This window comes from Ammodytes marinus, assembly GCF_949987685.1.
Source record: "Ammodytes marinus genome assembly, chromosome: 13".
Classification (NCBI taxonomy): Eukaryota; Metazoa; Chordata; class Actinopteri; order Uranoscopiformes; family Ammodytidae; genus Ammodytes; species Ammodytes marinus.
Window position 1 is genome coordinate 19,525,361 of NC_137217.1, and position 16,103 is coordinate 19,541,463.

Consider the following 16,103-nt stretch of genomic DNA (forward strand, 5'->3'; position numbering starts at 1 on the left):
CATTAAACACTTTGAACTATGTTGGTCAATGGGCTTTAAAGAAAACCCTTGAAAAACCGATTAGTTTTTTTTGGTTCAATGAGATTTTATTTTGTTTAACAACATACAGGTATCGGATTCTATTCAGCATATGACATACAAAGAATAGCAATTTAAATTAAATAATACAAACTACAGCTACAGCAATTATACAATGTATTATTGTTGAATTCATATTAGACTGTACTGTACTACACCATATTTTATATTCTTATTATGTTAATACATGCATTTCATTATGTGTTATATCATCTTATAAGACAGACTAATTTCATTACATAATTATATTGTAGGCCTATATTATTCTGGTGTACCCTGTTATAGTTGACTCACTTACTGTATATCAATGACATTAAGTTGGGACAGTATTGCACTATTTGGTTAAGTACAACACTTGTTGGTATGTGTAGCCTACTGCATGCTTTTAATTTGAGTTTTAAATTCTCTTGGGTAGTTTTTATTTTTAATAAATGTAGTTCTAATTGCCCCCCCCCCCCCTATCACTATACGTATTTATTTAAAGATATCACTTTGCAAATTATATATTAAAATAGATATAAAAAATAACAATAGAAAACGTCTAAACCTACCACACAAAACTGAAATTGTTCCTCGCGTGACCGCTGGGGGCGCCGAGGTGCCACTACGACACGAGCATCAGTCCAAAACTGTCGGCTCTGCTGTGTCTGTGATGTGAACAGTCAAATCGTAATGGCGACTGCTGGAATAGCAGACTCGGGATCAACAGCCCCGACAGGTATATTGTTGCTTAACCTTTCCCCCTTTGTTGCCTTAAGACGAACATTCAAACGGAACGGTGGAACATTTTGGGTCGATGGAGATGATGTAACTCGTTGACTGTGGCGTATAGTCCCGCTTAGCACAGTTAGCTCGTTAGCATCGAGGCTTTCAACCCTAACAAATAAACCAGCAATGGCTAGCTTGTTTAGATAAAGCTTAGATGGTGAATGTGTTTTAGCACACGGAGCTTTAGTTAGTAAGGCTACGGGTTTTATTTCATGGTATCTATTGGGGTTAATAACACGTAAATAAATAATTCCTGGAACCACGTTGGCTCGAGTGCTTTCCCCCCCGTCTTGCTTTATTAAGCCGGTTATTTCGTTACCGTTATACGGTCTTCATGCTAAAAGAGTGCTCTGGTTGCTAGAGGATATTGTGGTTTTAGCTAAAAATCGCTCTACTGTTTGTAATAAATACATAATAAAATGAATGGGACGCGCTAAGTGGCTGCTGTTTCAAATTGGTCTTATAAACTAGTCCGTTATACCTGCTTATTACGCTTCCACGCTTGTTACACCCTCTTCCTCTGTTTGTCTGCTGTTCCAGGTTTGTGTTAGTTAGCAAGCAAATTCACTTTACACCCATTAGCCCCCACCAGTTACTCTTCAAAGTTCCGTAATTGATTTTATGTATAAACCAAAAATGTATACAGTATTTTGATCGTTCAATATGACACAGGCTTCACGTGATTATGAAGTTATTGAACAAGCTTAGTTCTTTTTGCTGTCCCTGGTCAGCTGATAAAATGTTAAGTTTCATATCTGTACACTGTGAATCCCTCATGGGCTGGTCTTTCTCTGTTTTCAGTGACCACAGAGATGGGCTGTGTGCAGTTTGAGTTTCAGAGGTTTCTTGTTTTCTGAGTCAGGACAGATGATGGCCACTTTTGCATCTCTAATCCATTTACATTGTGCGTCACTCATTAGTTGGCCTGTGTGCAAAGGAGTTGCTCTTCCCATTTAGTATCTACCCAATCTGAAATAGTGAATAAAAATAGTGGCTCCCGCATAGCCTGAGAGCCCCAGACTGTACAATTACAAGATACAGCATTCTGTAAACACACAAAGACTCACACTGTGAGTGACAGTAACATAATGTGGTGGTAACCGTACTGGCCCTTGTCTCCTTTTTGGTTCGAGAACCCACTGTATGTATGGGAGTTTTTTTACAGGCAGAAAATGAAGTTAGGGGAGTGTGTGTGTCCCATATTATTGCCTTGTGCAGGCTGCGGGCTACATGTGAACAACGTTGCAGGGCGTTGTTTAGTAAACAGGGAGGAACAGATGGTTTGCCTATTGTCGTAAGGCCCGTCTATGACAAGCTTAAGTAATTTTTAAGTAATTGGGTTGAGTTGGTTTGGACAATTCCTCTCCCTAAATCTCCTGCACTGTGTGATAGTATCCAGTTCTAGGCTGGCTTAGGAGAAAAAATGCAATGTTATTAAATGAAGACTGCAGCTACTGTTTATTTTCATCATTAATTAACATGGCATATTATTTAACAATTGAGTGAACAATGCTGTCAGTTAAATCTCAGAAAATAAATAGTACAAAGAATGCCCATTCATATTATCCAGAGCCCTGGGTGTCAAATTTCTTATTTTCTCTAAACGTCAAAGATATTGCTTACCATATATGGTAAAAGAAAGCTAATTCTTAAATTTGAGAGGCTGGAACCAGACAATATTTGGAATTTTTGCTCAAAAATTACCTAAATGATCTGTTGATTATCAAATAAGTTGCTTGTTAATTTTTTTATTGAATTATTGATGTATCGAATAATAATTTAAAGGTGCAGTGTGTAATATGACATCAAGAAAGTTCTAGAAAGTTCTAGAATGCACCACTCCCTGGGTAACCCCACCTCTTTCGAATAATAACAGAAGCTACAGTGGCCTTCAAGGACAAGAACAATTCAAAATTTTAAACAATGCACCTGATGACATTCCAACTATGACACTTTCAAGATGGCGGCACTAGGCCTTGGTCCAAAATATGCAGAAATATGGACATATATGAGACCCTTTCTAAGGGGAAAAAAATTATTCAAATTTTTTTTTCAGCTATTATGCACTAAATTAAATGTACTTATGGATATTATAATTACTTTCTACAAAATCTGCTAGGAAATAAGACCCAAAATTCTACACACTGCAGGTTTAATTAGCATATACAGTATGAAAGATATTCCCTTGTGCGTGTAATGCTTTAAATGTGTTTGGTGTAGGGGTGGGAGAAAAAAAAATCAATTTTCCGATTAATATCGATTCTCTCTCGGACGATTCTGAATCGATTCAGAAAAGTTAATAATCGATTTTTTATTTTTTTATTTTTTATAATTATTATTATTTTTTTTGTAAATACTAATACTTCCTGCGCCATTGCGCATGCACACCACACATGTGCGAGTTGTTTCCAAAGTGGCTTCAAAAGGGCTGAGAGCAGCAAACCCATGACCTGCACCGGCTTTATCTCTGTTTACGTTTTTGTATGAGAGCTGAATTCCAAGCCATACTTTTTGTACAATGTGTTGAAATGACATAGAAAATAATAGATAATAGAATATAAATCCTATAGAAACATGATTTACGAGATTAAAAATCAAATAAAACTGAATCGGTTTAGTTTTTACATACTTCCATATTGTGTTGAAATGCAAGCTGCATTGATTATTGCACTGTTCATAGAAAGTCATATTTGTGACAAGAAAAGCTTTTCTCTTAATACAATATTAGAGAAGGCAATTCATCTGTTGATTGTCTTTAATGATCATCACAAAAGTAGGAAGTGATTAGCAAACTCCGAGTAGCAAACTCAGATGTGCATATAAATATATTTTTGAAATTCACACATGGGTATGTACATAAAAAATGTTTTGCATTGAAAATCGATTTTGAATCGAATCGTTGACCTCTGAATCGGAATCGAATCGTTAGGTGCCAAGAGATTCCCACCCCTAGTTTGGTGTAGCTCAGATTCGCTAGGTTTAGGTGTTAAGGTTGACCATATTCTGCTCCACAGATATTAGGACTCAGTTCTGGAGGAGAGCGTTTCAGCGAGGTACTCGCATGGGTGTGTGTGTGTGTGAGTGTTTCTGTGTGTGTGAGCAGAAACTGCATGAGTAGTGATGGTATGGTGTGTTTTTTACAAAATTAGAGAGAATGTGGGCAGAATGATGCTCATTGTTTCTCCGGTGGATTGCCGTGTGTCCCTGTTAACTGAGGAGAGATGCATGGCATACTGTGATTCTGCCTGAAATTGAATATTAACACTCCTAGCTTACTTGGGTTGAAGTGTCCAATTACTGTGCATCGCCTAGATTGAAACTGCTAGGCGTAGACGAGTTTTCACATACAGGATTGTTACTACAGGTGTATCATCTTACTAATATCCTTTTGTGTGTATATTGACCCGAGGCACTGCAGCATTGAAGTAGGTGTTGCCATTGGTTACAGGCTAGAGGTGCCTGCAGAGTGGGCGAGAGAGTAAGTTTAAACAGCAAGTTTACGTAAGGACAGGAACTCATGGGTAGTATTTATAACTACTGTTTGCTGTTTCTGTTATCAAGAGGGTAGACCCATGTGTCTGGGTTCATGTATTACTTTTTTACATTGGTTGGCATGCCAGTTAATTTTACACACAGTCATGTCTTTGCATGACTGACTCGGACCTTAAGCATGTATTTACCTTACCTACAATATCATATTCCTGTGATGATCAGTTGATGTTGCTGAATGAAATCATAAGGTTGGCATTTTGAAATGAAGCTTTATGATAAAAGCAAAGTTACTGTGAGACACAAAGTAGGCTGTAAGTGGTCCCTACACACATGCGCAGGGACCTGATATATGTGGAGCAGCAGACTCAGGGGAGAAGTAGTTCCAGTTCACATAGAGCTGGTATATCGGGGCCAGCAGTCTGTAACTGTGGCCACATTTAGTCATGGACTCCTCATTGGCCTCATAGTCATCAGCTAGTGCTGGAAATAGCCCTGCCAATTAACCAGCAGAGGGTTTCTTAAACTGTCATTATCAAATTCTTCCATGTTAAACGCTGCCAACTCAAGGTCTGTAAAATAATTTTAAGCATCACATTTACAATGAGACTACATAGGTTGGCATAAACATTGATAACATGGAGTTGAGTCAGAAGCTGAGAAGCAGTGTTTTCCCCAATAAGTTCTCAAGAGTCAGTGTCTTCCTCACGTCATTAATCCCAATTTAACTTGTTGTTTTATGTCTTAAGGGACCAGTGGGATCCGAAAAATGGCCCCTCAAGAGGTAAGGATGTGAGAAATTGTCATAATCAATTGATAAAACATTAAACACCTTCATCATGCAAAGCTTAACACAGTGTACATTTTGAACCAGTAATCATGAGGAGGGAAGAACAGGTAAAGGGAGAAAATCCTGCCATTGAAAGTCTTAAGGATATCAAATTAATATAAGAGTCTTTGTTGGGATGGAGTACTTGTTGAATAATATTGACCAAAAGGCAAGACTAAGAACAAAACCTTTTTTCTTTTTTTTCTTCTAATTTAACTGCAATTACTTAATACAGTAAGCATTAAGGTATCGCTAACATATGAATAGTCAGGACAACTGACATTGCTTTTTTGCGCCACACAAGTTGACCCTCGCTGTCAGTCAAATGCAGGCTGAGATGCCATGGTTGTCATGTGACGATGTTTACCCAATAATACCCTAAATACAGCTAGCTTTTTGTCTCCACAAAGCATTAGGGGTGGGAAAAATAATCGATTTTCCGATTAATCGCGATTCTCTCTCGAATGATTCCGAATCGATTCATAAAAGTTAATAATCGATTTATTTAAAAAAAAAATATATATATATATAGGGGAGAACGGGGGAATCTGAGGCATCGGGTAATGTGAGCCACCCCCTGTATCTAGGCAACGTAAAACATTTGTGGTCATATATGTTTTCAAGCCCCTCTCATTTCCCCATGGCCATGAAAGAGAGGACCTCATGGTGCTGTGGTAAGCATGTTTTTTTCACGTAGAAAAACTTCTATCATACGTGTTGATGAACTATCAACATATGAAACCATGTGATGCTGATAACTGAAGATTAGCCTGAAATGCTAAGAGAGGTAGTTTTTTCTCAAATTGTGGTGGTGGGGGAAAGTGAGCCAAATGCTGTGGGGGAAAGTGAGCCACTGTCTCACTTTCCCCCACCATGAGGCACAAGTTAAGTTTAGTCTTAAACATATTTTAATGTAATATTACATGACATATGTTTTATTTAAATGTCATACACATTGTAGAAAAGCCATCATGCCAAGGAAATACACCAGGAAGACGACCTGGGGCAACCACACGGAAAGAGCACCTTCTCATCTTTCCCTGTAACCTTCAGGGCTGGAATGTAGAGTAGGCCTAGTTGTAGAGTATGACAGGCTGATGTTATAATCCAGTTGGGTCTTCTCCTGTGTTCTGAGTCCAAGGCTGTTCTCGCTGGTTCTGATTTTCCTATGCTTTGACCCCCAGACACTATCTGGCTCTAATGCCTCGTTTCCACCGAGTAGAGCGGGTCAGATCGGAGCGGCTCAGAGCGCGACAGCTCACTTTTAAGAATCTCGGTGTTGTTTCCACCGCCGACCCTACCCTTACTGGTAGGGCGGGGTTTAGGCTGGACTGCGATAGCCGCCGCCAGAATGTGGGTCAAACTATCGGGCTGTGGAACAACTGTGGTCAAGCCAGCGGTCTCTTGTTTTTGCTTGGTCAAACCAGCCGCTTTTTTATTTATTCCCCCCGTGTTGTGAGCACAGAGACGGCTCGGTGCAACTGATAAGAGACAGTGAGCGAACAGCGCTGGCTGCGGCAGCTACGTGACATCGTAGCAGTGGGACACAGTGTAGCCAACTGATTCATTTAATGACGAGGAAAAACACCACACAATAAACAGAGCCGCGCTCACATTTTCGCCAAAACTCTCTTCACTCTTGCTGAGATGACTACACATGGCGGAAATGATTCTTTCGACCAATCAAATGACGGCAGTGTGTAGCTCCGCCTTTTTGGCACCCTTTCAGGCGGCTAGTACCCCTACGGAGGAGTACTGAGATTTGGAGCGGCTCAGAGCGGTTAGGTGCGCTTAAACCGTACCCTACCCAACTTTTGGCAAATGAAAAGCCAAACTACCCGGACCGAACCGCTCCGATCCGACCCGCTCTACTCGGTGGAAACGAGGCATTAGGGTCCTGTGTTCTGACCCCCAGACTGTGTTCTAATCTAACTGGTTCTATCTTTCATTTGAATCTTATTAAAACCATTTGAATTATAATATGTTGTATTTGATTTTGTTTCAGAGTTACTTTCAAGTGTTTAGAAAATTTGCTTTGCTTAATTGACCAAACCCCATCATTCTTTTACTAGTCCGACATTAGTTCTGGAATGTGTGGCTAGCTTTCAGGATTCTTACTGTTACAATATGTGTTGTTATGGTAGTTTCAGAGTGGAAAAAGGAAGTGGATCAGTTTACCCCACAGCTGGGGTAAAGTGAGCTACATGACAACTTTTTTTAAAACAATCATATTTCCACTGCCCTTTGTCTTGAAAAAATTCTGCTAATGCCCATTTCTAGGAAACATCCTGAATGAATGGGAAATGTGTAAATTTGAGTGATAAATCATTTTAGCTCGCTTAGAGGGGAGCAAATGTAAAAAGTGGCTCAGATTACCACGTTCTCCCCTATATATATATATATATATATATATATATATATATATATATATATATATATATATATATATAGAGAGAGAGTATTTAATATTAGTATTTCCTGCGCCACTGCGCATGCACACCACACAAGTGCGAGTTGTTAAAAGTGGCGACAAAAGGACAGAGAGCAGCAAACCCATATGACCTGCACTGGCTTTGTGTCTGTTTACGTTTTTGTATGAGAGCTGAATTCCAAGCCATACTTTTTGCACAATGTGTTGAAATGACATAGAAAATAATAGAATAGAAATCCTATAGAAACATTTTTCATTTCATTTCATTTAACTTTTATTTATCCTCGAGAGACCAATTGAGGGGTTCACAAGAGTAGAAAGAAAATTAAACTGAATCTTAGAGAAGGTAATTCATCTGTTGATTGTATTTAATGATCATCACAAAAGTAGGAAGTGCAAACTCTGAGTAGCAAACTCAGATGTGTATATAAATATATTTTTTAATATCACACATAGGTATTTACGTAAAAAATGAGAATCGATTTTGAATCGAATCGTTGGCCTCTGAATCCGAATCGAATCGTGAGGTGGCAAGAGATTCATACCCCTACAAAGCATACAAGCATTTCTCTCTGCCCCCTTTTCTCAGATGCCTGGCTCTTCGGGCACCACTCAGAGTATGAAGAAGACCATAGGACACCGGGGTGTGGAGACCACCACAGGAGAGACCACCTATAAAAAGGTTAGAATTGGTCGGAGGCGGTTTCAGTGACCACCAGTGGGGTGTTTCTTTGGAAAAGGTGTTTATGTTCTAAAATTAGTTTGGTAATTCCTCTCACAAGGCGCCCAAGAATAGAGAGTGATACGGCAGATTACACACATAGGTAAAATATTGTTTGTTACCAGTGTGCTTACTATCTTTTCCTCTGTGACCCCTCTAGACCACATCATCTGCCCTAAAAGGCGCCATCCAGTTGGGCATCACTCACACAGTTGGCAGCTTGAGCCAAAAGGCAGAAAGAGATGTTCTCATGCAGGACTTTGTGGTGGTTGAAAGCATCTTCTTCCCCGGGTTGGTAACAGAAGTCTTTAGTGCAATATGTATACAGTGAGTTTGTGGTTTTTTGATTTCACATTGTGGTTCAATGGCTGTTCTGTGTCTCATGTATTTTCAGTGAAGGCAGTAATCTGACTCCTGCTCATCACTACAGCGACTTTCGCTTTAAGACCTACGCTCCGATTGCCTTTCGTTACTTCAGAGAACTCTTTGGAATCCGGCCAGATGACTACCTGGTCAGTACTCAAACACCAGTATGCACTGCCATGCTTATAGGAATTGCTCTTGTTATTGCTTCTTTTGAGAAAGTTTCTCAGTATTTTGAAAGATTTAAGGCCTTCACCAAACACCTGGCCATACATTTATGCTCCTTGGTCAAGGATCTCTGCCATCACAGGTCTGAGTGAAGCCTTTATCCAAGTACTTGGACTTAGATTTTTCTTGCATTTGGGGTTCTTTCTAGCCTGGAAATTCTGACCTGCCGCTAGGCGCTGGCAAATTAAATTTGCTGCGCCAGTTGATCTGGACACTCTCCATTGATGCTCATTAATTATGTCAAGAAATCCTGAGCTACGTTTCAATTGGTTCTATCTGATATGGGCGGGCCAGAGCCCTATGTATGTTTCTACTAAATGGTCTTCAGGTGGCACCAGAATACGTATTTTATGCATTTATTAAAAAACTTTCACGTTAACTTTATTTAACAACCTTCACAGGACCCCCTGCCACCCCGAGGTGTTCTGACTGCCCCAGTTAACAACCTCTCATTAGAGTTGAGGATGTTAAAACATGTTTACTCTGTTTTAAAAGAGAGACTAATGCAGAATGTTTTTCCTCTTGAAGTATTCTCTGTGTAACGAGTCCCTGATCGAGCTGTCTAACCCCGGAGCCAGCGGATCTCTCTTCTATGTCTCCAGCGATGACGAGTTCATCATCAAGACTGTCCAACACAAAGAGGCAGAGTTCCTCCAGAAACTCCTGCCTGGATATTTTATGGTGAGCATGACAAGTGTATATCAGAAAGTGTGAGTGTGATCAGTGGGAGGGATTCATATTGCTGTAGCTATAATTACCAGGAGAGAAGGAGGCTTAATTGAGTGGGAGCCCTAATCATTTAAGCATGTCAGATATCTAATCTGTTTCCGTATTCATCCTCCCTTTCAGAATATAAACCAAAACAAGCGCACCCTGCTGCCCAAGTTCTATGGACTGTATTGCGTTCAAGCAGGGGGCAAGAATATCCGTATTGTAGTGATGAACAATCTTCTGCCTCGGATCATCCCCATGCATCTCAAATACGACCTCAAGGGCTCCACCTATAAGAGACGAGCTTCCGCCAAGGAAAGGGAAAAGGCCGTTCCCATTCACAAAGACCTGGACTTTATCCAGGACCTGCCTGACGGCCTGCTGCTGGAAGCGGACAACTTCAATGCCCTGTGCAAGACAATCCAGAGGGACTGCTTGGTGAGTCGCAGAGAGACACTTGTTTTTCACACCTTTTTATCCAAGCCATTTCAGACCACATGGAATTAAAGGACACATTGGTGTGCCTTTTTACAATATGCAAGTGTATTTACATTTTTAAACCAGCTCAGATGATACACCAGTAGATTACATTAGCAATGTTGCCTCGCGTAAAAGATACTGTATTTTCTGCCAAATAGATGTGAATAAAAAATTACTTTCTAAACTTGACATCACAACAAATGTAAAGATGTGAAATACATTTTAGATCATGATTTTATGAATTGGACTTTTTAGGTTATAGTTAAAAATAAACACGCCTAACTCTGCTTTCACCAATGATATCAGAGATTTGTTTTGTCTATATTTTCAGTTTCTGTTGTTGGCATTTAGTAAGTGTTGTTAGACAGAGTTGTTTCTTGCTTATTATTTGGACCCACCGCTAAAGGATCATAAACGGTCAAGAGATGATTAAACTTGCATGACACTGCAAGCTAATACTTTGTTTACTTACATTTGTTTTGTTTACAAAGGAATGATACCTTTTTCAAATGCTTGAAGAGCTTGGTGGCATTCATGCAGTAAACACAGGCTGCCTCTATGTCTTGTTTATCAGACTTGGGGAAATTAAAACAACTTATATGACAGAGGCTACAAATGATTTATTCCATCAAAACTTATTTTTGTATCTGAGACTATTTGTGTAATTTGTGGTTGCTTTCTGGTCACTTTGCTTCTTGTGCATCCTTAGTTTTACATTACAATGACCAACAATGGATTTATCACCACTCAAGTAATAACCATATCTCAATGAGAATGACAGCTCTGTCTCGACTTGTTATTTTAGTCATTGTGCCATTATGTAAACAAAGTGTTGCTGTCTGATTGGTCGTTGGTGCAGCTTGTGTGCAGTTTTATCATCTTTATTTTATCAAATTCTCTAACGTATTAAAAATGTCCTACCAGCCTATATTGATATGGCACTGTCAAATAGTTTCAAATTCAACATGCCTAATCCACATTTCTGTATTGTGAATGTGAATTTTGTCATTTTAAAAGTCAACTTATTTATTGCCTTGTTTTATGTTTTGACGTAGCTCTTGCAGAGTTTCAAGATCATGGATTACAGTTTGCTTATGGGCATCCACAACATGGACCAGGCCAGTCGAGAGCGGGAGCGTGGTGGGGGAAACTCGGGGGACAGCGGGGGGTCGGATGGAGCGGTGACCCCAGATCAGCGCAGGCCACAAGCCCAGAGAAGTCTGTACTGTACAGCCATGGAGTCCATCCAGGGAGAGGCTCGAGGGAAGGGAGCCTTGGATTCTGAAGACCAGTGAGTCTTAATTGCTGACTACAATCAGAGCTGAATTTGAAACTAGTGTTTGCTTGTCGTTCCAAATCTGTGACTGCGATGTGACATTGAAATGATCTGTTCTAACCCTGGCCTCATCTTTTCAGCATGGGTGGTATTCCATCTCGTAATAATAAAGGAGAGAGGCTGCTCATCTACATTGGCATCATTGATATTCTCCAGTCCTATAGGTCAGTGTCAGCCAAGTCACTTCCTCGTAAAAACACTCATTCTTAACTCATGAGCAAGCCTCCCATCTTCATTACCCATTTATAGAACTTGCAGTAAGTTGTTTAATGATGTATGATTGTTTAGGTTTATTAAGAAGTTGGAACACTCCTGGAAGGCACTGGTGCATGATGGGGTAAGAGCCTACACACTCAATGTTCCATAAAGCTAAATACAAAAAATGGTTAAGAATCAAATAACGCTGTTTGAAGGACAGTTATGATCGCACATAGACTTGAGTGCTCAAGTAACTGTCAGCTTGTAATGGCTTGGTCTTTCGTTCGTTTTTTTCTACTTTAGGACACGGTTTCAGTTCACAGACCTGGTTTCTATGCAGAGCGTTTCCTGCGATTCATGTGCAACACAGTGTTCAGAAAAATTCCATGTAAGTATGCCAATGTGGGCTTTTGTGAATAGTCTGATACATTGACAGCTTAGAAATATAGGAGCGCTTATTGATAATTTCCACTTTGATGTCCTCCATCTTCAGTAAAACCATCACCATCTAAGAAGAGTCGGGGGGGAGGCCAGGGGGGTCTCAGAAGGGCCCCCACACTGGGAGGTGCCACCCAGGTTTCCCACGCAACAGGACAGTCAGCCGGTGAATCCAGACTGGTCTACCACAGCCACTATAAAAGTACTGACTCAGAGGCAGACAGCGGTAAGAACAATACGTAGACCTGTTTCACTAAACAACCTTTCCCTCAATAAAGTGCTTCGATTGGATATTCTGGTTTCTTAATGATTCTTTGTTCTCAGGCGTGCAGTTGGGCAGACCCGATCTTGTTCCGAGGACCCCTCCACTGGTAGACAACCCTGCTGACTATGACGCCAACCTGTCCACATCATCACTGGGCAGCACAGGAGTCGCCTCCACCTCTCCCCCACTACGGTTAAACATCACCCAGAAAAATGATACATAACATTTTAATCTTCTATCTCACTTTCACAATCCATTTTAATTGTCTTTACTCTTGACTCCCCTCCGTAGGTCTGTAGGGGTGGAAGTGCACAAATCAGCCAACACGGATATTGACCAGAGTTCTTCTCACAGGTATGAAAAACTGTGATGGGTCCTAAAATTGTTACTTCATCAGACTGTAAAATATTTTTTTATATATATTTCTATATATGTAAATTATATTTTTTATATATATTTTTATATATATAAATTATAATCATTGATTTGTCTCTTTTCCGTTCCAGTTTTGAGGCAGAAGGAGCTTTAGATAATTCCGGCAACCTTTCTGGAAATGAAGATGTAGTTTCGCTCTCGGACATCATCCCTGAAACCAACATTTGTTTTGTAAGTCAGAAAATCGATGAAACTGTCATTGAATCTGTAATTGAAGACAATTTATAATTGTATTGTGGAAGTATTCACTTTTACTTGTGCATTGCTCTCCTCATAATCTTAGTATCGTTATATCTTCACAGTAAGAAACAGACACGGTGCCACTGAAAGGCGATGATGTTTCTGGGCGAGGTGAGTCGCGTGGAAAATAAGGACTTAATGAGTGAAAGTCTGCCATCCTACATGGACCCTCCGCTGCACCTCGGTTGCTGGGTCACCCATACAGGGATCGCTGGATGAAGCAGCGAGGTGCAGCGCAGGTTGTGACAATGAAGAAAGCAAGCTGGGAAGAAGATGGTGTGTGTGTGGTAGGCTTTAGGCTTTCCCAACAATCAACACTGTCTTTGTGTGACTCCTGACCCTCATGTCCCGAAGCCTGATTGTCTTTGATATACACCTGGAAAAACAGCTTATGGCCCTGAATTTGAGGCTCTTTAGTAGCTCTCGCAGCACTACTTAAAACAAAACATTTCCTTCTTGTCTACTACATGAAGGTGGCTGCGATGCATAATAAACAAAAAAATGATCTGTATATTGTAAAAAATGAATTTAAAAAAAGTTAAAAGAAAATGCCCATGCCCCAGTCACCAGTGGATGGTGAAGACAGTCAAATTACCCACCGAATCAGCCGTCGTGTCCACTTTTCACCGCATGAAGCCATGTGAAATCGCACAGACAAGTTCAGCAAGAACACTAACAATAAAAAGCACATGAAGGGGCATCGTCTGCATTTGAAGGAGTGAACATTTTTCTCCTGTGTGTTGGTGCAGTCCATCAGTGGATTACAATTTTCAATATTGAATTTGACACTCCTGTTCCCGTTAACGCACATCCATCATCTCCTTGGCACTCCTCATGAGCACTCTGAGCTATCAGTGGTTCTTTGTTACAACACATCTTGCTGCTGTTGCCGCTGCAATCATGTATGCATTTATTTTCTTATTCTTACTAATTGTTGATATACAGTATTTGTGTGATTATGAAAAAGTTGAGGAATGGGTTGAAAGCAGACCTGTACGTCGTCTTATTTCACGTTTTGTTCTAAGTTATTCTGCTGGAAGCCATGGTCGTGCTGCAAAGGTCCAACTAGATCTAGCCGCTGCTAAATGTTCATTACAATGTTTTTCTTTACATAGAAGGTGTCTTATTAATACGGCAGACCACATTTGTACAACCCTGAAAAATGTCCCCCTCTGATGTGACCATAGGTGCTGAAGTATGAGTGAATACAGAAAGACAAGACGGTGAAAAGCTTTGCTGGCCGTAAGAGGTTGAATGAAGTCGTGCTATTCAATTAATAGAATAGAAATCATTTCAAGCTACTGTCACCTGTCTGTCATGTCTTTGCCTTGTATATGTTTGTCAATTACCTGACGTGTGTATAACTGACATTTTGTACAGGTTAGGGTTGTACTCATACAGAGAAAAAAACCTGCCTTATCACTACAGCTGAAGTCATCAAACTGCCATTTGTATTCCTGGAACAAACAAACCATAATTTGTCAGGGTTTAAACTAATTTCACATTTGACTGCAAACACTAGTACAATCCCTTTTGGTTATGTGTATGTCGAGGGTTGGGCCACTGTGGTTCATCAGCTAAGCTAATCCTTTTAGACAGTAAGGATTGTCTCTTTATTTCTGCTGGTTACAGAAATGACACTTGCCCTCATCCACTCTTGGACCAACTTTACTAACCAGGTGTATAACTAATATTTGTATTCTTTTTTTTTCATATCCAGTCTTACTCAGCTTTAATGAGCTTTTCATGAATATTATACTTTTTTAAACAATGTTTTGCATTTATCTGATTGTTAAGGGCACTAAACAAGCTACTGAGGTGACTGGCAGAGAGATATTTCTGATTCAGAAATCTAAATCCTGACAAGTCATTTAATGGAATAGGGTTTACATTTGGCAGGCACATTCGGTCCATGCAGCAGAGAGGGAGAATGGGGAAATGTAAGTTGTATGGAAAGAAGAAAAACTATAATAATGCACGGTTGAGGATTTAAGACTGTCAAAGACAGCACCAAAGAAAAGAGCAGAGAGCTGTTCAGAATCCAGTAGTTAACATGAAGATGAAATTAGACACTCCTGGAAAAAAATGCTTTGACTCATGTTGTGTATGGTAATAACACTGGGTTGGCCTGTGTTTTTTTCTATTCTTAAACTGGATGTTTTTTTTTTTTTGCTAAATCAGCTGTATCTGAATTACACCCTGTAAATATTTATTTTTTATTTAACAAAAAAATAGTTTACATCATGGCCCAAGGCATTTCAAGATTTAACATCACATTCCTGTGAAATTAAATGTACTACACTTGTAGCTCTTTGAACCTATTATTAACCATTTTCTCTTTAGCCGGGATCTTGTACTTGATATTAATCCTGGAATTCTGAAATGTAAAATATTGATTATTTCAAACGGATAAGTTTAAAGTCCTTGTTAGCTAGTTGAGATTTGAGTATAGCCACCAAAGAAAACAGTCCCAAGAACTCTCCTCATTAGAGAACTCCAGATTTAGTTTTGTGACACTTGCAATTTTGATGTTTTGTTGTAACTTTTTTTTTGAATGGGTGCTACTGTGTAATTGCTGGATACAGACCAGTTCTGTCACAGTATGTACTACACCCTGGCGCAACCTTTGGTGCTTAAAAAGCGGCACATTCATTGTAAACACTACACTATATTTGAAGTAATGCAATATGAACCACAATCTTATAGCTCCGAGAAGTATATTTATTATTGATGGGATTGCTGCAGGCTGAAATTATCAAAGTTGTATTATGTACCATAGATGATTGTACGTATACTGACTGAAGGATGTCTGAAACTTTATAGCACGTTTTCTATGAAGGGGGACTATTTCTTGTTTAGATTGTGATAGGCGATAGATACTCTCCATAATGATTCTAGGTCGTTAATCTCCCGGCTTTTTCTACATGAATGTTTCACACGGCTTACACAAGACAACGTTGCTGGTCATCTATACGCTTCAATTACTATATTTGTACTATGTATAAAATGTGGATATGTACATATGTGTCACGGAAATGCCTTTTCATGCAATATGTGCTGCCTGTCCTTCCTGCCATGTTTCAGTTATGTGGT

General features: G+C 39.7%; 1 protein-coding gene across 1 annotated transcript; it reads left to right on the plus strand.

Moving 5' to 3' along the window:
* The first annotated feature begins 726 nt into the window (after positions 1 to 726).
* Positions 727 to 16,075, plus strand: pip5k1ab (phosphatidylinositol-4-phosphate 5-kinase, type I, alpha, b). The gene is made up of 16 exons (XM_080040002.1): positions 727 to 796; positions 5,085 to 5,119; positions 8,185 to 8,277; positions 8,477 to 8,607; positions 8,711 to 8,828; positions 9,436 to 9,588; positions 9,757 to 10,056; positions 11,154 to 11,389; positions 11,515 to 11,598; positions 11,723 to 11,771; positions 11,936 to 12,020; positions 12,126 to 12,296; positions 12,395 to 12,527; positions 12,627 to 12,689; positions 12,842 to 12,941; positions 13,073 to 16,075. Exons 1-16 carry the CDS (start codon positions 751 to 753, stop codon positions 13,073 to 13,075), a joined length of 1,800 nt encoding a protein of 599 aa, XP_079896128.1. The 5' UTR covers positions 727 to 750; the 3' UTR covers positions 13,076 to 16,075.
* Positions 16,076 to 16,103: the final 28 nt, after the last annotated feature.